General features: G+C 44.3%; 2 protein-coding genes across 2 annotated transcripts in view; one reads left to right on the top strand and one right to left on the bottom strand.

The window, feature by feature from the left end:
• cubn (cubilin (intrinsic factor-cobalamin receptor)) overlaps nucleotides 1-1,010 on the top strand; it is a 64,639-nt gene extending 63,629 nt beyond the window's left edge. Inside the window, exons 66-67 of the mRNA XM_070927946.1 lie at nucleotides 125-360; nucleotides 903-1,010. Of these exons, the coding sequence (XP_070784047.1) occupies nucleotides 125-360; nucleotides 903-1,010 (344 nt within the window). The remainder of the gene's footprint in view (nucleotides 1-124; nucleotides 361-902) is intronic.
• A 4,908-nt stretch (nucleotides 1,011-5,918) lies between these two features.
• On the bottom strand, nucleotides 5,919-25,754 carry zcchc2 (zinc finger, CCHC domain containing 2). Its single transcript, XM_070928359.1, has 14 exons — nucleotides 24,954-25,754; nucleotides 21,674-21,794; nucleotides 21,126-21,196; nucleotides 18,887-18,958; nucleotides 17,150-17,250; nucleotides 15,761-15,864; nucleotides 14,157-14,219; nucleotides 12,917-12,977; nucleotides 12,546-12,666; nucleotides 10,343-10,410; nucleotides 10,136-10,200; nucleotides 9,445-9,561; nucleotides 7,657-9,273; nucleotides 5,919-6,131 (listed from the first exon to the last, which is right to left on the bottom strand). Exons 1-14 carry the CDS (start codon nucleotides 25,752-25,754, stop codon nucleotides 6,070-6,072), a joined length of 3,444 nt encoding a protein of 1,147 aa, XP_070784460.1. The 3' UTR covers nucleotides 5,919-6,069.
• Between the last annotated feature and the right edge of the window lie 1,016 nt (nucleotides 25,755-26,770).

The raw sequence follows: 26,770 nt of genomic DNA, 5'->3' as shown, positions 1-26,770 counted from the left end.
TGTGTTGTGTGTCTTGCGGCAGATGTTTTTGGATATTGTCATATTACTGCTTGTAACAGTACTGCTTGCTTACCCTGCTTTTCTTTCATCTTAAGCCTCTGGGTTTGATACGTTTTTGTACCAGGTTGTGGAGGCACCCTGTACGGAGACCACGGCTCATTCTCAAGTCCAAACTACCCGGGCACCTATCCCAACGGCACCCGCTGTGAATGGGGCATCGTGGCACCCCGGGGTCGCGTGGTGACCGTCACTTTTGCCCAGATCAGCATCGACGACCCTGGAGATTGCCAGGACAACTTCTTGAAGTTGTATGACGGCCCAGACACCTCCTCACTGCCCGTGGGACCGTACTGCGGACTGGTATGTAGCAGACTCAGGGGGGTCGTTACTGAGCCTAATAGCTAGCAGGGGCCAAACCTTTTTTCTATTTAAATGGGGGTGTTTTAAGACTGCGTAACAGCGCTAAATAAAATCTGATGCAGGTCTGATTTAACGTGTGTTTTGCATGCCTAGAAAGAAAGAGTGCAAAAGAAAGTGTTGTACTGCTGCTGGTTCAGAATCAGAAATCAGAATCAGGGGGGGTCAACAGAGAGTGGCAAATTGTAAATCGTTTTAATTGGGTACATAGGCAGCAGACAGCCTGAGAGGTAGCCACTAGGCCACACAAACACACACACACACACACACAGCTGACGGGATGTTTCATGTGTTTGTATCAACACTTTTTTGGTTTCCAAAGTAAGAGATCCAGCATCCGTAGACACTACATAGATACTGTGTTTTTCCTGTGTCTTCCCCATCTATGTACAGGATGCATAGGCACCAATCAATAACGACTCTGATCGATGAGTTTGAATCTACAGGCGTGTCATTAGTTTCTCCTCTCTCTGCTATGTGTTCAGGAAACCAACATCGCTCCCTTCACAGCCTCCTCCCATCAAGTCTCCATCGTTTTCCAAGCCCAGTACGCCACCCTGCCCTCAGGGTTCAGACTCACCTGGAGCAGCTGAAAGAATGCCCTTCTGCACACACACAATCACTTTTTAAAGCCAAAAACCTGCTGTGCAGTTATTTTGTAATCAAACCAATGTAAATAATAAATCAATACTGTCCTAATAAATACATGATTAAAGAAGTGCACGGTGGTCAGTCGTTTGTCATGTCAGTTTTATTACATTCATTTGAAACCAGAGTGTATGAACACGACACAGGCTTTGACGAGCTCAAGTTCACACTCAGCTTTGCTTCTTACACTCACTTACACACTTCTGCAGAAGAAGAAAGAATAAAATACTACTGCTAATAAGACCATTTTAAGTATTTTACATAGTAGGTGAACACTGATGTGTGCGTGTGTACGTCTCTCCATGGGCTCCCCCTGAATGCACTTATTTTTAAATGCATGTGCAGGATGGGACCCTGTCCTGCACTTGTCCCTTTAACACAGAAAGAAACTGGTGTGTGCACTCACTGTCCATTGGTGCACATAAATAACTTTCCAACAAAACACACATGCTATTGATGCTATCGTGGATTGAAATGTATTTTGGGTGGGGGTGGTGAGGGACCCCACAGGTGCTGTAGCTAGGGGCCTCCTCCTCTAATCCGTGCGTGTCCATGTAAGCACACACAATGTGAACTGCACAATGAACAAACAAATGATCTTCCATTAATGGCGAAGCCAGACAAAACAAAGGTGTTTCAACAGATATGGACGTGGCAAAACACAACAACACAAACATTTAATAACTAATATGATTGTGTGTGAGCTGTCAGGTGGCCGGACTGGAACCTAGAGGGGGGGCCTTCTGTTTCTTTTCCCCCCAGCTGGAGAGGGTTGGCCAATTGGAGGTAGCATCTGGTTTCCCACATGCTGTAGAACAGTTCCCACAGACTTTTTTTTGTTGTTGTTGTTGTCCCTCCACCTGCTGTCATCCAGCCCGACATGTCCCACACTGCCACCAGGAGCCCAGCACCAGTGGCACCTGACCACCTGAGTGAGGAAGCCTTTGGGTCCAGACGAGTACAGCGTGAAATTCTTCCGCAAGTTCGGAGTAACTTCTTCCACTGTTGGATGAGGTAGGTGTATATTATGTCTTCATGCGTTGGGTCATGATCTGAGGTGAACTCCATTCATTTTATTTCTGTCTTTGGAGTCGTGGGTTGGTTCCCTGACGAGTCCTCGATAAGCTGCAATACTTGTTTTCCCGCATGACTGCGAGAGAAGCTCTGAAACATCTACGAAGTATCAAAATGAACTCAAATCAAACCTTCACATTCATTTCGTTTTTAATGTTCTCTCGATTAGAAAGTTTCTAAGAGCTTCTGGGAAGACACCAGAGCTCACCCCATCACAGTGGTGAACGTGACCTTGGGTCATCCAAAGAAGCTCAAGAGTGATATCTGCTGTCTGGAGACACACCTTTGCAAAATGTTAATGTTTCTCATGTACAAATGTGTTCATCATGTAAAACAAAGATTTTGAGATTCTGGGGGGGATTCTGTAGCTTATCTATTAGATATGCTACTAATGTTGTGAAACGGGACGGCCCGATTCCAACAGCAGTGCATTTGAGGGTGTGTTTCCTTTACAGATTGACATAAAATATCTCCACCTGACAGTCACTTTAAGCATTCACAAAAAAAACAAGTGTGTGTGCATAGATTTTAATTTAACTAATGCACTATCAGCAGGCCACGACATGTTCAATGGTATTTTATAATACGACACCTGTTCACTCCTTACGTTCTCATGTGGAACCCTTTAGTGTTCAATATTAAATAAATAGAGAGATCACTATAAAATAAACATTTGAATAAATTGTGTAAAACGTATACAACCCCCCCCCCCCAACACACACACACACACACAACACTTTTATTTCATGTCAAAGCAACTGAACCACTTTAGCGTTGATGCTTTGGCTCAAGCAGGCTGCTCATGTTTACCTAGCTAGCAAGCCAGCTAGGCCGGCTTGTGAGCTCGGTTTATTACGCAGCATCATAGCAGCGTTAGCTAGCTGCTGTCAGCTATAGCGACCACAGAGAAAGGCTGTCTTTTTGCCTTGCACAAAGTTGCGTAACTTCCTCTGAGTAGGATCTTAAGTCTTTAGTCAAAATGCAGCCGATGTCACTCAGCTTCTGCCATTACCATCGTCTCTTCACTTTTAATGTTGCAGCTAGGTAGGTAGCATGTGCAGCCATGTTAGGTTACAAAACATCAGAAGAAAGAGGTTAGTTTCTGTCTTTGTACTGTGTTTACTTAAAGCAGCGACTAGTTGGTTGACTCAGAATTACTTTAGCACTGCTGTCGCTCTAGCTAACGGGTGCTAACTACCTAAATGTGGTAGACATTGTTGAGCTTGCTAGCTTGAGAGAGGAAGGGGGTATGTGTTGAAGTAACATTACATATTCATGAGTTGAACTTAAAGCTACAGTAGGCAATATTATCTAATTATAGTTTTGGTTGAAATGACTAATTTTGACCATTGCACGCCACTAACGATAACTAATTCAAGGGCTCCTTTAAGAAAATGTGTGTCTGTGAGCACCCGCCCCCTTTGTATTTAGTTTTTAATAAAACTGGATCAGGTCTGAATCAAACAACCAATCAGTGATCAGGGGTCCTGTGTTTTGATTCCTCTCTTCCAACTCCAATCCAGAGGGTGGAGCCTTCTGTAGAGGCCCTTGGTACAGAATCGATGTGATTGGCCAGTTACGTGCTAGCTAACCCTGATTGGTTGCTTAAGTCAGACCCGGTCCAGTTTTAAAAAAAAGACTAAATATAAAGGGGACGGGTGCTCACATTTATTTGAGGGAGCCCTTCAACTAGATATTGTTAGTGACATGCTATGGTCAGAATTCGTTCTTTCAACCAAAATTATAATTCAATATTGTCTACTGTAGCTTTAAATAGATAAGCAATAATAACATGAAACAGTAGTTTTTGAAATGATTAAAGAAACTATTAATTTAATAATGTCCACTTTGGGGCTCCATATTCTCACTCCGTTTAATATTTCAAATGTTTCCCAAAATACTTTTCCAAACCCCTCAAAGTACGTCCAGGAGCTCGTTGCTTCAAGTGTAGGTAGTACAGTAGATGGCTTTGTGTGTATCCATAGACGGATCTCAGTTCACAACATGTAAATCTCATTCAAGTTATCAACAGTTTGGGGAAAAACAAAACAAACGAGAGCTATTTCAGATGTATTTATTGTATAAAAGTCAAGTTATTGCCCTCCTCAGTGTTTCAGCTTCAATGCACTGACATCCTGCTCCCTTATAGACGTAGGCTTAAAATGGAACCAGCTGTGAACAATTCACTCCTCAAGAGGTGATCTGACATACAAATACAGCTGCCAGATAAAACAAACTTTACATTGTATTAACATACCAATAAGGTAGGAAAGGAGAGTTTGTTATCTTGACTCAGAGCTTTATTTTATCTATAGAAATGTCTCGATGTCTCGTTCTTTATAATGTGAGGTTTGCTGTTCGTTCTGCCCGTTTTTGTTTGTCAGTCTCTCTCAACCCTTGATAAATGAATCCAGGAGAGAAGTTTGCCGCCGGCTCCATCCTCTGCAGAATGGTACCTTGTGCACTGGCAAAAGCAACAGCTGAAATTGCTGTACATTTAAAAAACAAAGTCTAAATCCTCTCTAGGCGCCTGTAAAGACAGCACCCAATAATACCAAACTGTTGGGGACTCTTTAAAGCGTCAGCATGCTTCAAACAGAGTGCTCAATGAATTGTCTACAATCGTTTCTGTCCGAACAAGTATTGTTAACTTTCCAAAACCAGTCATCACACAGCGATGGACCATGCCGTGTGGAGGTGCAAAGGCAGGCAGGGTCCGAATTTTCCCTTACGTATAATTCATTGTTTATACCAAGACAGTGATTCGAACCAGTCTGGTATTGTGCCCTGTCATTTTTTTTTTCAAACTGAGAGATATGAGTTGGTTAGGGCAAGACAAAATAAACCCCTCCAACCAACCAGAAACTGGCTAATATGAACAGGCTCGAATGAAGCAAGTGAAACAAAATTTGGTCGGATTTTCAACACGTCAAACTTGGAGAGAGATTGGGTATGAAAGCATTTGCCTTTCCACGTGTCGGACAACACATTGAGAGCTCTAGCTCGGTTTGAAGCCAACTGAGGCCTTTCGTTTAGTACCACCCAGTAGTGGTTAGGTTAAGAATCTTAAATCCTGTCTCGAGGGCGACAACATCTGGCAGCTGGTTGTCAAGATTATCTTGCTCTTGACCAAACAATGAGGGAAGTGGTCAGGTTCAGTTATTGACAGGTTCACTCAGCTGGGATCCTGGTTGGGAGATCTTCTCCTCTGCTCCTGCCTCGCTATAGTGCATTTCACAAGTAAAACAATTCTAAAAAAAATAACATTACAAAGCAGCAATTACCTTCCAACTAAACATATATCGAGTGGCAAAAATGCACGAGATCCATACGCTTTGATGCGGTCAGATTCCTTAAACGAGGTGTACATTCAAAAACCTTACAGCAAAATTAAAATGAAAACAAAACTAAAATCCACTTTGCTTACGTCGCTTCATGTTGATTCTTGTTCTAATCTTTGAAAACTGCTGTACAATTCTGTCAATAAAACCCTAGATGAACAGTAATAATGAGGGAAAGGGGGAGGGGGAGCATAAATACGCTGTTTCAGAAATATGTGTATAAGAACCTTTTTCAGTTGAGACTAGTTGAGACTCCACTTGAATGTAAAAACAAAAAAAAATCTTCCTAATAATTAAGTAATAAGTTAATCGTTTCCAACCCTCAGTGCAAAAATATCAATAACAAACTGAAAGGGAAGGGACTGTCGGTGTGCACGAGACAGTGGGAACAAGATTTCTCTCAGGCACAAGTACAAGGCTTTGTCCACTCAGCCCTTGGCAGGTCAACTCCTTTCTTTTTGAGAATGTTTTTTTTTTTTTTTCCTGAAGTACACAGAAGCCTGGGGAAGAACAGAGGACCGTCACTGTGGAAGCGAGACCAGAGGACCCCCCACCCCCCTTCATCCTTTCTTCTTCCTCTTCTTCTTCTTCAGTCGGCATTGTCAAGTGCTTCTGAAATGTGGGAGGCTGCGTACTTTAACCGGAAGCCACCTGCAATGCAAACACCAACACACAAGCAAACCACATGCACACATACAGAGATGCATCCAAACACACAGAGGATATACAATCAGTGGACAGTTGAAAAGACAAAAGTCTGAACATTACTAAAGGCCAGAGGGCCTTGAATGTTGTGGAATGATCTAAACATGTATTCCTCTTCTTAATTCAACTCATTCAGAGTATCTTACGCTATGAACGGAGCGTGTTGTGCCATCCCGGCAGTCACTGGTTTGCTTTAACTTCCTTTCTCAAAGACGCATCATGTCTGCTATTAATGCCGACTTTCATGGAAAGCGACTTTGTTGCGTGAGACGGTGTTTGCAGTGGAGGGATTACCGTTCTGCCTGTAAACGGAGTTTTCGTACGCTTCGAGCAGTGGCACCAGATTAGACCTGCAGACCCGCTATCGAGGTTACACACTGACACTGGGACTGTGTCACCCCCATAGAAAAGCTTAGGGAAGCGGCTCGTGGTCCACGTTCCTTTGGCTAGTCCGGGGTTGATTTCAAGCACTGCTGCCACTTGTGGCCAATGGAAGAAAATCCGCAAAAAAAAACCCAACCCCCCCCCCCCCCGCATGTTACCACTTGTACCACCTGCATGCACAGAGCGTTAACTGCTGTAGGGGTTTTCTTTAGTCTGATAAAAACCTCAAAAAAACACCCACGAAACTGCAGGTGGCACAATTGTTTAGCTATTCAAGTATTACCTGCGTGGCCTGTAGGAGGCGACACTGACATGTCTACAGCTGCAGATCTTCTCTAGGTGGTGCAGGTTGGCAGGGGTCGCTGCTGATGACGCGACAGCTCCCCCTTGAGAGAAATCTGCAGCCTGTTAATCGCGAATGAGCGAGCTCGCGATTCAGTTTATCGACGGAGCCGCAAGCCTTAAGTTTCATGGAGGGGCTTCACGTTTAAAGTTCAGCCTAAAACAAGCGCTCATGTTTTGCTTCTTCTTATAAACAGGCGGAAACCCATTAAGAGTGTGGTCACACCTACTGCCTGTTGTTTTTTTAGTGTGTTTGGTTAGTTTCACTCCTGTCTGCCTTGAATACATGCAAACCAGGGGCTGGCATCGGCACGGTACTCTCATGGGATAACCAATCACAGTGGAATTTGATGAAGCCAAAACAAAACTCTATTCTTGTCCCTGATGGCTGCGTATGACACATCTGTCTGCGTTTTGCCATGCTTTTCCTTCTCTGCCATTTATTCCAGGTAACACTCACATTCTGACTCTACCACACACTGCGATACAGGTGTCCCGGAAGTAAGGCGACGCTTGCATTTTCAAGCATTTTAGCGGGTTTATTGAATGTTCCGGTGGCACAGCTTCTCTTCTGGCCAAATAAACCAAACTGAAGGAGGTCACCCACCAGAGCTGAAACTAAACAGCTCAAAATATACGTGGTGAGGATGAGCCCTAACTTTTCTGGGCTGAATGTTGCTTGGGGTTCTGGGGGAGGAAAACTAAGGGTTCCTCTGTTTCTCCCTGTTCCGTGTAGCTGCACTACCTTGCTGTGTGGAGTCTATGGAGGGTTGGTTGCAGTCCTGAGCGTAGTGGCCGCTCACACCACAGTTATAACAGGACACATTGCCGTTCTTCTTATTGACTCCACCTCCCCCCAGAGTAGCGGCGGGCAGCATCCCCAGGGGATTTGGGTACACGTGCTGGTAGACGCGCTGGCAGAACGACGCTGCCGGCGCCATCTGCTGCTGGAGGTTGTAGTTCGCAGCTGCCACTGCGGCAGCCTGGGTGCCCAGCATATGCGACGGCACGTCTGCATGGCTGTGAGAGTGGGTGTGGAGGGGGCCGTAGGGAGGGGGGTGCGCAGGAGGCGGAGCGGTGGGGAAGAAGGGGGACAGGGTGGCAGCGCCATTGGCCTGGTGAGGGGACTGGGAATGGGTGAGGTAACTGTTACTGCACAGGCTTGTGAGCTGGAAGAGAGGCGGTGGGACGCTGAACACCTGCCGTGCCGCTGCTGCCATCTGGTGGGCAGGGAAGAATAAGGGTGCTTGGCAGCCGGAGGCACCGCTGACACCGTTGTTGTTACTGCTGCTGGCTCGGCCGCCGCAGTTGTTGTGACAACCGCAGGTCCCACAGCCCATTGGTTGCTGCTGCTGCTGCTGTTGTTGTGGCTGTGGTGGTGTTGGCTGCTGGGATTGCTGAAAACTAATAGGGTTGCCAGGGGCACTTCCGCAGGAAGCACTGCTGTTGCTGTAGGAAGTACAGTCGCTGTGCGCCGTGCTGTGAGTAAGTGCTGGGCTGGGGCTGGGGGCAGGTCCAGGGGTGTGGGTGGGCACAGCTGGGGGAACAGCTACTTGTACATGTCCAGGAGACGGAGCTATTCCGGTGGCTGCAGGGGTTCCTACAGTAGGCAGGACAGAGGTGGGGACAGGGGGCAGGGTGTAGGGAGAAGGCAGACCAGATGGTAAGGTTAAGCCGGGGTGCTTGGCATGTGAGGTCTCCACATGTGGCAGAGAGGACGCCAGGCCTGAGCTGACACTGGCCGGGTCTTGGCAGGGCAGAGACTGCTGAAGAGGAGAAGAGTAGGATGTGGGGCCAGGAGACATGACACTCATGGCTCTTAAAGCCTGGTGTGGAGCCTGTGGGGCAGCAGGAGTAGAGCCACTTCCTGAAGCTCCATCAGGGCCACCTTGGCTGTGAGACAAAGCTGTTTTGAACCTCTGCAGCAGAGGCTGCACAGCAGGACTTCCTGAAGGGTGGCCAATAGGTGGAATACCAAAGGTTGGGAGCATGTCCCTCTTCTCTGGGTCTCCCACAATTCCAGGGCCCGGGACAGCTGGAGGCACTAGGGGTATCTGCATCATCAGCGTCCCAGACGAGGGCTTCACATCGGGGACGATACTTTGGCTGGGAGGAGGGACCAGTGGAAGTGGAGAGTCAGCGGCCCCGTTGGGGAGCACATAGGGCAGGGAACGCATGAAGGAGAGAGGGGGGAAATCTGTGTTGGTCTCCGGGCAGAGCGGCTCCATGTGGGCCTGGAGGTCGTTGGGAGACAGAGGGTGGACAGAGGGGACCTCCGCCACAAGAGCTGGGTCAGTCTGGTGGGCGAAGAACATGTCAGGGCCCGGACCTTTGCAGGAGTCATCAGAGTGGCTGTCCGTATCTAACGGAGAAAACAAGATCAGGTAGGCACAGGTTCAGTCCACGTTACACCAACATCCTTGTGACACAGGACGGTAAAGAGAGGCGCGTAGCACACTACATGTGCATGCTTCATTCCAAAAACTTTACTTCGTGTAAAGTGTATTTTATACATAGCATGTGTCTGTTTTACCTTTGTTGTTGTCATCCTCACTATCCATGCTCTCTGGTCCTCTGTGTTGAGGGCTGGATGGAGAGCTGTAGCTTTCTGATGACGTCTCGCCAAAGGTATCTGGACCAGAACCTCCATCTGCAACAGCATCAGTGTGTTAAACTACAGGCTACCAAACTGTACCTGAACTGCCTCATGAGCCTTGTGTCACCGCCCCTGCTGCTCCAACTACTGACCGTATTGATGAGAGCCCAAATGAGCAGGTCGAACTACACTACTACTACTACTACTTCACTGTCTGAAAACCTCGGACTATAGTTCTGTCTAAATACATTTACATAATGAAAAAAAGGAGCAATTTAGGATAAAAAGGATTTTTCCAGTGAATAACAGGCTTCAGGATAATTTCATGGACATATCAGAGTTCTGCATGTCCTGAAATGGGGGGGGCATGCAATTCTGTGCATACCACACTGAATGTCACATGTGCAGTCAGCATGGCCTTGTGTTAGTAAGACAATAAATAATAAAAAAAGAAGGTTATTCTGAGATGCAGTCTTCAGGTGACTAATCCGGTTTCTGGGAGGCAGGATCACCTGGTTTGAAACTGTTTAACATAATGCAGATGATTCACGCTGACAGGCTTAGAGGCTCAACCGGGAGGATTATCATTTTAATTATATCGTCCAGCTACCATCACCCAGACACTCACCTTTCCTCCGAGGCACCAGCCTACCATTGGCTACAAAAGCAGCACCCTTCCCCTTCCCCTTGTCCCTGGAAAAAAAACAACAACAAAAAAAACAACGACGATGGGAGACCAGGGGACAGAGTGAGGTCAACAGAGAAACACAGTAACAAGGGATACAAAATGTATATATTTTACAGTTCCACCCTCCAGCATTGATAGCGGACCCACCTGTCTGTGGGCAGGCCTCTGCTCTTTGCTTTCGTGACTGCGTGGCTTCTCTTCTCGGCGTCCTGGTGCTGTGAGGAGGACAGTGAGTCAGAACCACTTCACTTCAAGTTTCGCTTTAAAAAACACAGCATTTGCACGTTCCAAGTTTGGGCCATTAACATTGCCTTCAATTTCTTTACAATATAATGGGATAATTAAAACCTACAGTATATTACTAAACACACTAAATACTAAATATCCTAGACTGGTGCATTAATGTAAGGAGGATAGAGGGGCACTGTATGTGCACTGTTCATGGGAATGTCCTACAATCAACGATTTCTATGTGTTACACATACTGCTGTAAATTAGAGTAAGAGATGGTATACTTTTGTTAAGTTAATTCCAAATATACCGTTGCTGCATTTTTCCTCACATTCTATGGAAAAATGTACATTCGCAATCATTTGCAAAATTTGCAAAAATGTGAGGTTGAACTCCCTAACGACACCTCTAATAAATACAATGGATACAGCATCATCCACTATAATTATTGCCATTACAAAGTCACGACATTTGGAACAACACACACACACAACGTGTAGCAGTGTCCAGCAGCACAGAAAGGCATTCACAGTGTGTTAAGCCTCTATTGTGACGGGGGAGGAGGGAGAGGATGTGCTTTGTCAGCAGCTGCCGTCTCACACACACACACACACACACACACACACACACACACACACACACACACACACACACACACACACACACACACACACACACACACACACACACACACACACACACGGTCGTGACATCTTATCGGTTGAGATTAGTGGCGAGCACTCGCGTCCAAGTGGCGGCGCGGGACACAGCCAGCCAGCCAGCGGGACTGGGAGAGCGGCTCCGTAACATGCTACATACATGTAACCGCAACCATTAATGATTAACCGGTGTCGATGGGATTACTGTGAACTGCGCCGCCAAGCTTTACAGTCGAGTTAATCATTAGAGCGAGTCTGCTTAATGCCTCTGCTGCTGTCTCGTGACAGAAACCCCCCCCCCCCCAAAAAAACTAATCAAGGCCCGCCATCGTCACCTACATAGCGGAGCCGAGCTTGTTCCTTTTTTTAATTGCCGTTTGTAAACTCCTGTTTACAGTAGTCCTACTCCTACGTTTGTGCCAGACCTTAGAGAACACCTGGACCAACAGATCCTCCTATCTATCATTTTCAGTGATTTCTGCCTTCACTTTGCCACTAACACTGATGTTTTGTTCTCCTCTACAAACAGCCCAACTGTTAATGCCTGGTACTGGAAGTGATACATTTGAAGAACAGCAAATGTTCCAAACACTTTTATGACAAGGATTATTGTGACAAGAATCTGTGAACAGAGTAGCCGATTAGCGATTGGATGGTATATCAACTGTAAAATCTGAGTGGATTTGAAAGCCAAAAACTTTGCTCTGCGCTCCATACGGGTAGTTAACGTTATGATTTGGTTTGTGATTTGTTTGAATAGAGGCGACATTGCTGTTAAATAGATTTTTTTTAGAACTATTTTAAATAAAATGTCCACACACAAATGTTTATTCACGCGACTTTAACTTGCAGAGAGCTTAAAGGTTAGATTATTCCAAAGCTCCGTCAGATGCTGAGCCACACTCAAGGTGATTATTCAGTGATTCAAATATGATTATCTTTAATCCAAATTCAATTCTAACGTCAATAATAATTAAAAAAAAAAAAGAAGAAGCTAAACAGAGAATACATTTTTGATTAAAAACAAATATACTACTGCTACTAGGCTACTACTAAATGTCATTATTAAGGTAATACAAATATTTTAACTGTAGAAATGTGTTTAATCACCCATAAATAGTACAATAATCAAATTTGGATATTAAGTAACTATATTGCTTATTCTGTTCGAGAAATCTAAAACATACTTAAACTTATGGGTAAAACCCATAATATCCCCAAATACAAGATATTGTGTTGTTCTTTGACACTAAGACTAAGGCCCTTTCAAAGCAGTCGCAGTGCAGCACAGGCCACTGGAAATGCCATGTCGAGTAACCACGATTGGACGATATGAACATAGAAACGATCGGCCAACCCTAGTACACGAGCGTGTAAATGTGTCGGCCGTTATTCCAGTTACAGCAGCTGTGGAAAGAGCCCTGCTGCCCAGCCCATGTCCATCCCCCCTCAACCCTCACCTGCTCAGCCTCCTGGCTGCTCCTCAGTGTACAGCTTTTCCTCCTCTCTGATGGACCATTGAGCTCTGCAGCGTGGCCCCCCCTCCAACCATCCCCCTGGGAGGCCTTGGCACTAGAGAGACTGGTGGAGAACAGGGGGAATACAAGTTGTAGTTGTCCTTTGAAGCGTGTATCAGGCCATTAAAAAAAAAAAAGGGCCTCCAAAAATGTAGCCTCAGCATGCTTCACTGCTGTTACGGAATTTAACGTGCATTCTCTTTTTTCATACTTTCATCAACACAACTCTATGTACCAAGTCCTGTTGGGGATGCAAGTAAACACAGTTTCATCACAGAGATGAAAACAGTTCAGACCACCGACAGTCTACTTACCCTTGACATGGACTCTTGGTCCCGTGCTTTTTCTTGTGCCCCTGAACGTACAACTCTAAATCTGAGACAAGAATCAATAAGACATCGTTACACCTACTGTTAATCAATATTCATGAATGCTTTTTTTTTTGATGATTTCCCACTGTGACAAGATATTTGAGGAATACAGAAAAACGGCCATCGCATCATCTCTCTTAAAAAGAGCTAGCTGTTATTGCTAAACCCATAATAGAACCCAAAGCCATACTACACCATACTCTATCCTGAAAACTCCAGCAAAAAGAAGATCAGCTGTATTTTAACAATACTGACATATATATTACATTTAACTACTAACAATTGCAACTCTTAGTAGTTGTAGTAGTAGTAGAAAATACTAGAGATATCCTTTCAAATTAAGTCAAAGACGTCCTCTTATTACTCCAATTATTTCTCAACGTTAAAGGAGACAAAAACAGGAAAAGACAAACATAAAAGTAGGAAAGAACAACTTAAATTGAACTCAAACAGTCTGTTACCACCAGCTGCTGCCAGAGAATGTTTATTCTGAAAGTGGCACATTGGGGAAATGTGACTGGACCGGTTAATCAATGAAGTACAGTGCTGGCATTTTTTTCACCATATGTCTGCATGTAAAGCATAGCTCCAGCCAGACTCTAGTACAGCACATTATATATACAGTAAGAATTGAGTGTCGTTGGGAGGCCTATTTAATTACTTTTAACGGTTCAGTCTCTTGTGCTAACCTCAGCTAAACATAGCCCGACCTCTCTCTGTACTGCAGCACACATTATGAAATCATTTCGTCCCGAAATCCCAGGAAGGAACATGACTACAGATGATATTTCCAACTATTAATGACAGCCCATCTCCTTTCATTTAAAGCTACGTCCTTCATTGTAACTCTCTATACCATGCCTCTTGCATTCACTCCGGCCGTTACATGCGGCCCTGTACACATCCAAACTCAGCGCAGCGTGGCAAATATAGCCGTGAAATATGAGAGATTTGAAACTTCGCCTTTCAAAAAACGGCCTCCAAAAATAGACGCTAGTTAGGCTTTTTTTTAATATGTAGCTCCAGCTACGACTGCGGCCCGGGTTAGAGGGCCTCACTCACTGGGTATACGTGCTCTTGAGCATTTCTTCTGCCACTATTACTCTCCACATTGGGGGAGGGGGGGGACAAAAAAAACATCACAGTGGGAAATGAGCTGAATAATTTCACTTCTTCTTCTCACCTTCCTCCTGACTGGAGGCATCAGAACAGTCTCCTTGGTAGGCCTTCCCCAGCTGGCAATTGCCTATAAAAAGAAAAAAAGACAACAGTGATCACACTTTGGACAAGGCTCAGTTTCATACAGCGCTCACCAGCTGGTCGGGCGTCGACAGGTATGCGAACTGTGGATTACGGCTTTGTAACATCCAGTTTGTGCGTGTGGATGAATAGTGAATACTGATGAACCATGTGTCTAATTAGTCTTGAGTCTGATGAATAATAGCCTAAGTCTGGTGTGCTGGAAGTCCAGACAGACACAGCAATATTATTGAATTATAATTTTGGTTGAAATAACTCATTTTGACCATTGCATATCACTAACAATATTTAATTGAAGGGCTCTTTTAAACAGCAGCTACTAGGCAGTTGATTCAGGATTACTTTAGCACTGCTGTCGCTCTATCTAATGGGTGCTAACTAGCTAAATGTGGTAGACTCTGTTGCGCTTGCTAGCTTGACATTAGTTGGCTGACAGTTTACACGTTCTCTGTGCTGTCCAGCTGTCTCTGGTGTTGTTGTGCAGCTAATGAGTCACTGTATCATGTATGAATATAAAATAGGCGGTGACCTCATAAAACAGCCATGTGAGTTCTGCCTTTGACCAACTGAGACTGTTTTATCTCTAACAATTAACTATGTTTGAATGGACCCAGGTACATATCAAGAAGTATTCAGATGATGATGATTTAATAATTGTGCAAAGAAAATACTTTGACACTGCTATTTCAAGAATACCAACGACGGTGGCTTCTTTCCATGTCTGATGGTCATAAATGGCTGCAGTAATGTTCTTGCTCCTTAAAACATTGCATTTTTACAGTATATATATTTACTAAACTAAAACTAAACGGATCAAAGAAATGCAGCGCTTGCTCGACTTGCAACATTTAAAGTTGGCCAAGCCCTCCCCAGCATCCTCTTGGATGCATGTTTACCATCTGGCACCTTTTCAGAGATATTCTATAAACAGAAGATGACGCATTACAAGCTGCGCCAATATTATGAAATGGTGCATGGTGGTCACCTTACGCTCCAAAAACAGTTAAATAATAACAATAATAGTGTTATTAAGCACAGAAACACACGTTTCATTTTGCTTTTAACTTTTAATTCACCGCCAGTTCAGCACCTGCAGCGAGAAGTGATATCTGTGATGCCAGATCTCGCGAGAGTGTGTTGCTGAGACAGAGACAGGTCTCCAACAAAGTTTCATTTTCTCCTGATTTGTCCGTCTGAAAAATGCCATATTAGTATCAGAATGTTCAGGAGATATGTGGCTTGTGAAAAATTGGTCCAATATTCACTTCGGTCACTACGGGACGAAAGAATCGGTCATAATCGCTCACTTCTCCCATTGTAGTGAACAGAGGACCTCGGGACCTGTCATTTGTCACACTGTAACTGTAACTTGTCTAATTTCCCCCTGGGGATCAATCAAGTATTTCTGATTCTGTTTCTGATGTAATCATATACTCAATACAATGACAGTGAAATGTAAAGGCACCATGTCAAACAGCCGCTGAATATCCATGAGAAAGGAGCACATGTTTGAAGAGGAAAACTCACATCGGCAGCAAGTGGGTTTTGTAGAGTAACTGGAGTCACAATTGAAGAAGCTGCAGACCTTTCTGGTCTGTCTGAAGACTGGAGGTGCGGACAGGAACCTTTCCCTAAAGGTGGACAGAGGGGAGGAGGCAGAGAACAGAGAACAGGGGGAAGCTGGCTGTTAGTGTTAGGTTCTCTCAGTGGATCTAATGCATGAGGCAGCAGAATAACTACAATGCATTAGTGGTAGGCAGCTCAGCAAAACTTAAGACATATTCTAATCCTACACACACGTGTGTGACATTACCATCCAAACATTTTCCCTTCCATTTTCTCCAAAAATATAAGTTATGTTCCTATACTATATACTTGTTTTTGGATCTATAAAGGAGGAAGGAATCCTATGAGAATCACTTTATAATAAGCCACAGTTTCATATCTCCTATGGCACCAGTTAAGCCTAGACCCGTAAAAAGATGAGGGGGGTTATAAGAGCAACGGCAAGCAGCGAAGATGACTGTGATGCAGCCGAGTTGTGGGCTGGACAGCTGACGAACAGCTTGAGTTCAGGCAGATAGGTTTCACTTTCAACAGTTTCACTTTCAACAGTTTCACTTCACACTAAATGAAACTGGTGTGCACCATGGTGTGTGTGTGTGTGTGTGTGTGTGTGTGTGTGTGTGTGTGTGTGTGTGTGTGTTAGTTGTGTATCACAAAAAGGGTGTAGTGGAAAATCAGCCTCACCCCTTGTCGGTGGTTGACTACCCATCCAACATTGACACACAGAGGACATTCCACTGACTTCCATTCATTTCCTGGAGACTATCCTAACCCTAACCTAAACCTAAGCCTAACCTTATTGTAACCATAACGTAATGGTGTACATTGTGGGGACTTTTGTTTCCACAATGCATGAATACATGAACATGAAAAATACATGTCCACACACACACACACACACACACACACAATATATATGGTCCCTTGTCTGGCATGCCTGACACAATGTTAGCATGAATAACACTCACTGGCTGCAAATCTTCTTCACTCACAATAAGTCATGTTGTGTAACAACCAATAGCTCATTCGCATCAAACATGCTGTAACCGCTGTTCTATGGGCCGTTTCCTGCTTTAATTTAGGTTCTTCTAGGTGAGAAAATTCTACTGACTGCTTCAAGATGGCAGAAAGTGTGGGTTTTGGTTCTCTCCTATGTGAACGGAGTTAGAATGTATTTCAGGATTATTACATACAGGGAATCACCACGAAAGAAAAAAAAGAGGGTTAAAAGGAGACAGATGTCGACGTCTTATCCTTGAAGAACCAAATGAAATGACCATAGTCAGGAGTGCGGTTTGACACAATCACACAATTATTTGACATAAGGGTAGACACATAAATGTAAAGTACCTGAGGTTCTTCTCCACCTCCCGGCTCTCTTTCTGGTCCCCCTGGTTCAGAAGTCTCAGGATGTTCTTCTCAAAAGACTCCGTACACTGATCCTTGGGAAGCTGCGCAGAGGAAGAGGGGAGGTAAACATCAGGCAGGACACAGTGAGAAACACTGCACCAACAAAGCTATCGTCATCTCTCTAAACAGCTACAGACGCAAGCTAGAGCTGCAGCGATGCATGTGTAAACTTGCACAAATCTGGTACATGGAATTCAGCCATCATTCATTGTATTATTACTTCCTACTGTGACATGTCAAAATGTGTTGCGTGAAAAAGGCCTAACAGGTCGGTGACATTGTTATGACACTGTCCATGGTGCTGATACACCAACAGGTGTCCCCTCACATAATGCAGACATGACCAGGAACTGAACTGGGAACTTAGCTAAGATTCCACATCTTTGCCTGCATTAATACACTCCCGTTTATTGCATTTCTTTTTTTTTTTTTTTACACAAGATTCAATTCAAAAGGAGCTGCGGGAGATGACTTATGAACATGACCTAGGCAAATAATGTGACTCCATGCCCAACAAGTCTGGAAAATCAGCGTGGATACAGCTACGTAGCTATGGAAACCCCAAAGTGTTCAATATGAAATAAGAAAATCACATGAACACACTGTGCAAAAAAAATGTATATCAATGAAACAATCAGTTGTGAAATAATTGAATAAATTATTAAAACTCAACTCATTACTTTGAGTCTACTTTACCATTTTCATCTTTTTCTGTTTAAGAGAGCTCAATTTAGACAAATTCTAATCAATTATGTTGATATGGCAAATAAAGTTTTAGTAATTGACTCTTACTATGAAATGTTATTTCACCATTCTTGTTTTCATAATAACAGAGGAGTTCATTGTTATGTAAGAGAATTTTTTTTATTTCAAAATGCCCTTTTTCAAAAGTCGGCATTTATTTTATAATGCCATTTCCCATTCAGTCCCCCCTCACCTTTTGTCCCCTGCCTCTAGCAGAGCTAGCAAGCTCAACAACTGCTACCAACCTTAGCCAGTTAGCAACATCTCCTTATTTATTTAGCCTTACAACGCTGCTCATGCTACACACCTAGTTGGCTAACTAGCCAGAAGAGGTTGTGAGCTTTATTAGCTAATGTTAGCTGGTAATTCAGAGTGCGAGAGTCTTTCACGGGAGCTAGCTAACACTGCTAACATTGGCTCTTCACTTTGATGCCGAGTAATAAACCGAGCTTACAAGCCGGCCTAGCCACTTAGCCGGCTAGGAATGTAGCATGAACAGCCTTGTTGCGCTAAGGCTACAGAGGTTTATTGTCTTTGTTTGTGTACTGTATGTTCAGCTGTCTACACAGGCCACATAACGTCTAGCGCTCACACTATACAGGCGTAAACGCAACCCAAAGTATTATGCTTTTTATGGGTGTAACTATAGTGATTTTGTGTATTTCACAAATTGTAGGTTTATTTATATATTTTAAACAATTTATTGTGTTTATTCATTTGATAATGTTCATTTTTATTCATGCAATGTTTAACACTTTGGAGTTGCATATGTAACACAACATAAATCCTGCATTTACTCCTTGTAAGGAGTGGTGTCCTTGACAAGGACCTGTGGTTTTTCTTGTCTGTGCGACTGGCAGGAGGACCTATAACTTGTCAGTGCACTGGATGGGTGAAAAAAAAAATATCAATAACTTCAACAAAAGTGGGTACCTTAAGAAGGAAATTCTCCAGTTCTAGATGGGTTTTGGTCACACTGCTGGAAGAAGAGTCTGACCACTTCACCTGAAACACAGGAGACAGGAGGATATTCTCCATCAAGACACACACTACAATGGAAAATATGCACCGTCAAAAGGGAAATGGCTGTGTGGCGCTGTGTAACGCCAAGTGAACATCCAAACAGACGGACCCTCCCTTGCTCGCTACATATTAGATAGCATCTTGTTCAGTTTTGCGTCACAAAACTAGTAGACTATGACTCAACACGCAACACCAGATAAATTTATAAAGACAATCACAAGTGAGCTGATGCAGGCTATATGTTCTTATTGCAAAGCTATGCTCAGTTAGGGCTTGTGTCCAGCAGGCTGCCGCCTAAAGAAAAGGCGCTGCACCCAGAGTCTTTTCTCAGAGCGCTCTGCCTTTCTTGTGCAGCCACTCCGAGCGTTTCGATTGGAAAATCTCTGAACTTTTCAGAAAGGCGCTGGAGAGACAGAAAAGCCCATTTGTGGGAAGCAGATCGGCCGGACACTGAATGCTGCTGGGAAGAGTTTGTTGTACTTTTATCACCCTACGCGTTGTAAGCTTGTTGTTAGCTGTGTAAGTAGTCTGATTCACCGGAGGTGGGCTGTTGGGGTGAGTCCGCCATTGGCCGACCATTTCAGTCTGAATTCTCCTCCCCTTCCGCTATCTGCGTGTTACCGTTTTGCGAAGGGCACAGTCGCTGCATGCGGGGCTTAGCGCCGCCCAATGCGATTGTGATTGGTTTAAAGAGATACAAAACAAGCCAGAACGTTTTTTCCCCCCTATCTCAAAATGATAATGGGTCGAACCAGACCTTTCATTGAGATATTGTTGTCATAGAAACAAAAACCGACGCACAGTGCCTTTTCTCTCACCGCACAAGCGCTTCACCCCGGTGCTCTGCTGCCAGAGAAAAACACTATGTGGACACAAGCCCTCAGGCTTTAGTAAGCACACTGTATCTTATCCAAACTGGATCGATTTTGATCATTTTAATGTGGGCCAACTATTCCAATTCACTTTAGTGACACACATCCACAACTACAGACTGAGTACTGTGTAATTCACTTATATAGGAAAACATGTACATCTGTTGGCAGACATTGGTGTTCCCAGTGAAACAGAACAATACTTGTACTAGTAGTACAGTAAATACATGTAGGAAATATCAATCATTTTGAGCTGCAATCCTGACTTGGAAAATAAGGGTAACACAGACATGAGGCAAAAGTGGAAGCTTTCGCAATGTCTCTCTTACAGAGGGGCTTTGTTGAATGTTCAAGAACAGGAAACCGTCAGTGTCAGCCTGGCCTGTTCTACTTGAATTAAGTTGGTGATCAGTATTGTTCCCAAAAAGCCTGACCTGAACGCCCCTATAGCTGTGTGAGCAGCAGGAAACACAGCACTTTGGAGCCATTCATGTACTTAATGGACACAAAAGGACCACAGACAGCCATTTGCTCCTTCCCAATAGCACCAGTGGCCTAATCTGGCTGCTAGAATCTTCATACTAATAAACAGTATTCATATCTATAGATCAAGTACATCAATTATGCTGCATGATGAACATGACACATGCCTATTTAGCTCATGCGTGGTCAGTCAAACAAACAAAAACTACAGTGACTCACTATGGAATCGGAGCCTGGGATTAGGTGAGTGCATTGGCCAACTGGGGCAAAAGAAAATACAGGAAATAAAGAAAATGTCCCCCAGATTTGCCCACCACAACTAACTAATATTACTTTACTTTACTTTTAAAATAAGGCAGGAGAAGGAGCAAGTACTGGTACTTGGATATAGAGCTCACTGTCCGTCTGTTTGTGCATGTGCTTGTTGTAAAGAAAGACTCTGTGTATAGTTGACCAGTGTGTGTCTGAACATGGTTTTTGGACAAAAAAAAAAAAAAAAAGAGACCATGTGGAAATACCACTGTCTCCCTGTGCCTCTGTGCCAGAGAGCCATGTTAAAGAAAAGCCGCTCATGGGAGTTGAAAATGTATTTTATTGGTTGCTCACCAAGCTAATACTGTTACATTCCACTATCAAGCTAACTGTCTGCAGCATCTCTGGCCACCCACCAAAAGGAAACACCAGACAAAACTACGCTAAATCAGGGACTGAGTGTTTGCAGTCTTGCAAACAGTATCATGCTAAGAGAACACTCCCACCAGACAGCTTAACCTGCGTGCAGTGTGGTCACCTACCTCAAAGTTGTATTCCTTGTCTATTCTGGTCCGAGAGATGCCCCTGAGCACGATTCCCTCTATATGCACCGCTGCAACAACAGAGAGCACTGATAAACTGTCACACTCACACAAAACACTTACTAGTATATGACTACTGAAAGCCTATACAATTATCAGGGTTATTGTAGCGCCTCCCATTAATCAATCAGTACGGTCTGTGTGTCCGGACAATTTACCTTTTTAATAAATTATTAATTAATGTAATGCAGAAAAATGTGAGGGGCTCTGCTGTATATGTCGCTGCGAAAACTGCAAACATAAAAACCATTACTGGGCCAAGAAAATGAGTAAATACAAAAAAAAAACAATAACAAAAAGAATTGTAGCTATGGCAACAACTGTTCCTGCTTTATGGAGGAAAGCTGTTAGTTTGGCAGGTCTTTGTCCCCTGCTCAGTGTTTTTTATTGGCGGAGTAAATGAAGCGGACTGATGAAATGCCCAGCTCCCTGCTGTACCAGCAGCAAATTAATGGTAATTACTATGTACAATAACTGCTTCCATTCACCTTCTCTTTGTGTTGCCCAGCGGCTGGAGCGTCGGCTCTGGCAAGGAGAATGGGGGGCTGTGCATTCCCCCAAACCCAGCGCTGGGGAGGGCAGGTAATCCGCCTTCTGACCCGTCAGCTCCTGAGGACCAAAAATACACCCAGTTAGTCACTTCATTGCAATTTTTGATTACTTTAATTACAGCATGACTGTGATGTGTTTCACAAGTGTCATCATACAACACACTGGGGCCATTTTGCAGAATCATATCAGCAGCATCTGAGATATAATGTTTTATGTTGAATTATTTATAGCTAGGTAGGTCAGTGCAAATTTATAATGCTTGAGCACAGCGCAAAGTTGGAACATCCATGTCAGGACTGGTTTGTTTAGAAACTACTATGGGAGGTCATTTTTAGGGATGGATACTATCCCAGTATTACTCAGAAACTGTGATAACATTTAGATCTGGCAAACATAAGGACTGGGATTAAATGGCCCAAAGTAAACATATTATTATCTGATGAATTACAATCTACACAAACTTTCCCAACACAGTGAACAGCAAACGTAATATGTAATACAAAAGAAAAAACTGACAGCAGCCGAGCTACATCATGTAAACATAGCCTGAGGCGTTTCAAAAAAAGGCAACTGAAGCACAACTGTCAAAAGGGAGGAAACGGACACAATGTAAACACACAAAAAGCAGGGGGAACCACTGTTCGTTTCCAACCATCCTCTCAGTCACTGTTCCTCTCTCCCTCTGTCTTTTTTACCACATTCGACGGCGCCACAGTCCAGAGACAGTACGGCACTCTAAAAATGGCATGTGTGATTTTATTAAGAGCAGCGCATCTCCACCAGGCCGTGCCCCGGCTCGCAATGATGTCAACCTCATGGTCCTCATCTCAAGCAGAGAGTTGGAGCAACTGGGTGTCTGAAAACGTGATCGATGTGATAAATCGGCATTAAACAAAAAAGGCCTAGCATCACTTTACTATTTTTAACCATTACCTAACATCACTTAGTTGCTTAGAGCCCCCCTAATGTAAACTTTAGACAGAAAGACCCCAAGGGGTGAGGGGGGGTTTTATGTGCGGGTGGGGAAGCTCTGACACTTGAGAGTCGGCTGCAAAACAGCTTTGCATTCCTAACGTGACTTCAGATTAGGGACATGACCCTCCCCCCCATTTTTATGTGTACATACATTTCGCAAAGGCCAATACAATCAGTCAGCTGACGGAAAACTCTTAGCACCTTTGTTAAAGGATTTTCTGGGAGAAATCCTGAGCTCTCTGTGTGGCTCAGCCAATAATCCATCCTCGCCTCAGAAACAGTAACTGTTTATGTTTATGATTTCAACCCTATGTTTCAACAGACTGGAGGGTTAAACTCCAAGCAAACATTGCAGGGCTTCTTTTCACTGAATGATATCCCCAACCTGAGGGGAGCAAGCAGCAGTTTGGAACTAGATGGAATAAAAAGCCTGCTGACACTTGGACCTCCATGGACAGAGGTTCAAGACTGGGAGAGGATCACAGATATTGACTGACAGAGACAAAGATAGGACAAGGGTTTGAGTGAGCAATCACCCCTATGTAGTTTCCTCAAAAGGCTACAAGATGCTAGCTTCAAGAAAGCTCAGACATTACTAAAGCGATTGCTTATTTCAGTTCTTCAAATGTGTGTCCTGGTGGCCATTTTGTAACATATAAGTACGTCTGGAATTATGTTTGCTTGATTGGCAGGTGCTACCCACTCAGCCGTTGGGTTTTGGTCTTCCCACGTGAGCTCCTCACACTTTGGCCAAATTTGGATTTTGTGGCTCCAGTAACTGACAGCATTGCTGCAAGCACTAAACCAAGACTCCATGGGGCCTGGTACGCAAAGAGGGTTTACGGTTATCTGGGTGTCATTGTAAAAGGCAGAGATCTGGAACAAAGTTTCAAAGTTCAGTGAGAAAATTCAGTTCAGATTTCCCCAAAAACCTGCTTTGTTAAAAAGGCAGTGTGCTTCCTAATTCCCCTCCTAATAAGCTACACCCACGTTTGTCTACAATTTCTGAGTTTTTTTTTGTCCTTACCGATCTATATGAGAAACAAATGCAGCTGTAATTGTTTTCTTTGGGGTGGCAACAGGTACTACAGCGACTACAGTACATCATTGTGTAACTAGGCTTGTACTTTGGTCGTCACATCCCTTCAGAAAACACGATACTAAGCCTGTATGCATGTCTTATTGAGAAAACCAGCTAGTTGAAGTGCAAGGTGAGGAAAAAGGTTTTGCAAACCAAAACACAAAGGCATGGCTACTATGTAAATAAAGTGTTCCTCACACGTCTGATCCACTTCTCAGGCACATCTTCATGTCATGAAGCTGTTGTTATCAAATGCTCTGATGGTAAATTGCAGATCAGGGGATGACATGAGAAACAGCTGTGTGAGAAGTAGGCAACAGCTCAGTCTGGCTATCAGCACTGCTAATGGTGACTTAGCAGTGCTGATAGCCTTGACAGTTACCTTTACTATCAAAAGAAACTGAAACGTAGCAGGTGCACGTTTTCACTCCAATTCACCAGGCACCACAGCCCGAGCTCTATCTGATTAACGAAACTTGTATGGCAAAGGAGGAATTAATTAGTATGATCAGCTGTCTGGTTGGGGGGGGGGGGCCTGCAGACACCATAAAGTCCTTTATCAAACCCCTGCTGCAGCAGTTTACAGGCCGTCTGATAATCACACTACATTATCAGACCAGCGCTTGGCACTCTACGGATGTAGCTTTAATATGGGCACCGCTTAACATCCAGTGATGTTAAGCCTGTTAATAACTTTCACTGCACAGGGCATTTGGGAAGATAATATTAATCCGCAGCATCAACAAACAATAGGACGTTACACAATGTGACCGAAGCAACGGAGGCATAGCAGTGTCCCATACATTTGAACTGGGCTTGTTTAACTGGTTGGAACCACTTAGCAAACTTCGGCTGCTGGCAGGTTAATGGCTGGCTGTGTATGTTAGCTAGCGTTAACTCTGTTAGCATTAGCTGTCCTGCCACGACAGCTCATTTTGGGAAAGTTACGTTTTCCTGCTACAGTACTTGGCGTAATCGGCCTATGTGTAATGCACAATTACGTCTTATTATTTCCTTAGCCACACATGTATAATTTAATTAGCTTAGCTAACTTATAACTTTAGCTAGCTATGCTAGAGACGTGAAGTACCAACTGAAGAACACAGGTTGAAGTCGAGCAAGTTTAGAGCTAGTTTAGCGTGTAATGGTACTAAGGTTACCGTTGTCTGGGCGTTTATTCCAAGCTGATTTTGACGTCTCTCTTCCTCTATGGCAAGCTCGATTTTATCAAGCTGCCCTCGGACCATCTCCCGCTGGTGGAAATGGAAAGCTGGGTGTAGAGAGGCCATGGTAAAAAGCAGCGCCAACTGCTCCAGAGGTCCTGCCGCTGTTTCGTTAGTGGAGAAGCCGCAGGTCTGCTCTGACCGCCGGTACACATTCCCGCCCTGACACGGTGGGTGGAACGAGTGGTGGTGAGGGTCCCTGAATGGAGGAAGGGAGTAGTCATAATTTTTGTAGAACAAGGCCGGATCTACATGGCTCAGTATCCGAAAGAGTATTCCAGCACATTCCCTGCTGTCAGACCCGAGGAGGGACAAGCAGACTAGGAGTTTGGACCTAACCACTGGGTCAACCACGTCCGTCAACACTCCCAAATCGCTCGGGCTATTTGCCCGAAACTCGAAGTCCCTTAAAACATGGTAATCCTTTCTAGCGAGATCCTCCAAGTAAGATCCCAAAAAACGGAGCTCCAGGGGTTGGCACATATGTAGCAGCCCGCACATGAACTCGACTCGCTTAGCGGGGTTTAGATGTAGGCCGAACCACTCAAAAACAGTCTCCTTGTCCAGCTGGGGTGGACACACATAAGGTCTCGGCGACTCATCCAGCCCGTCGGACACCGAAGAGGGAGGTACAGCCCGGGGAATATGCTGGTGGTCCGACTGATCCAATGAATCGTCCACGGCCGTCTCGTCGCCTCCTTCCTCGCCCGTTTTCATCGGTAGCTTCATTTTCAGCATTATCAGCACTGCGAGGGAGGCTTCAAAGTGTAAATAACGGACCAACAGACATTATTGACAACTAACACCGTTTCGTAATGCTGAAAATAGAGGCGACATTCGTTGTCATTCGGTTTACAGTGTTTTTACTATTAGCTAATCATCTGACGCTGCGATGGTACTGTAGCTTTTCTTTTCCCTACGTTACATTCTTCTTCTTCTACTTCTCATTTCCGGCAGAGTAACTACGTAGTTTAGCTCATTGCTGCCACCGTGCGACGGTTAGCGGACCTACTGTAACCCTCAGGAGGCTATACAAATACAACTGGCTGCTATTTATATAGACTTAGACTTTTTTAGACTTAGACTTTATTAATCCCACAGCGGGGAAATTTACAAGTCACAGCAGCAAAGACAGAAAGGTGCAGAAACACACAGCAGACAAGCACTGTGTCAATAAGAATTAGAAGTATTTTTTTAAAAAGAAAAACAATATACAAATAATAAATACAGATATAAAAAATATGGGGGACAAAAATAAATATATACACGGAAAATATAAAGTATGTACAAATTGTGCAGATTTATGTGCAGTTAAACAGTCTTATAGCCATAGGAATGAACGACCTGCAGTAGCGCTCCTTCTTACACCGTGGGTGTAACAGTCTGCTGCTAAAGGAGCTGCTCAGGGCCCCCACAGTCTCATGCAGGGGGTGAGAGGTGTTGTCCATGATGGATGTCAGCTTGGCTAACATCCTCCTCTCCCCCACCTCCTCAATGGAGTCCAGCGGGCAGTCCAGAACAGAGCCGGCTCGCCTAATCAGTCTATTGAGCCTCCTCCTGTCCCTGTCCGTGCTGACCCCCCCCCCCAGCAGACCACAGCATAAAAGATAGCCGAAGCTACTACAGTGTCATAAAAAGTCCGGAGCAGTTTCCTGCACACACCGAAGGACTTCAGCCTCCTCAGCAGGTGGAGGCGGCTTTGACCCTTCTTGTACAGGGCCTGAGTGTGGTCAGACCAGTCCAGTTTATTGTTC

Source organism: Enoplosus armatus, chromosome 21 (assembly GCF_043641665.1).
Source record: "Enoplosus armatus isolate fEnoArm2 chromosome 21, fEnoArm2.hap1, whole genome shotgun sequence".
Taxonomy (NCBI): Eukaryota; Metazoa; Chordata; class Actinopteri; order Centrarchiformes; family Enoplosidae; genus Enoplosus; species Enoplosus armatus.
This window is presented reverse-complemented; position numbering and strand designations above follow the sequence as displayed.

Coding starts and splice junctions, on each gene's coding strand:
- zcchc2 (XM_070928359.1), bottom strand. CDS start 25,754: ATGCTGAAAATGAAGCTACCGATGAAAACGGGCGAGGAAGGAGGCGAC. Junction 15,865..17,149: donor GAGGTGGAGAAGAACCTCAG/GTACTTTACATT, acceptor GTCCACCTTTAG/GGAAAGGTTCCTGTCCGCAC. Junction 6,132..7,656: donor CATAGACTCCACACAGCAAG/GTAGTGCAGCTA, acceptor TTTGCATTGCAG/GTGGCTTCCGGTTAAAGTAC.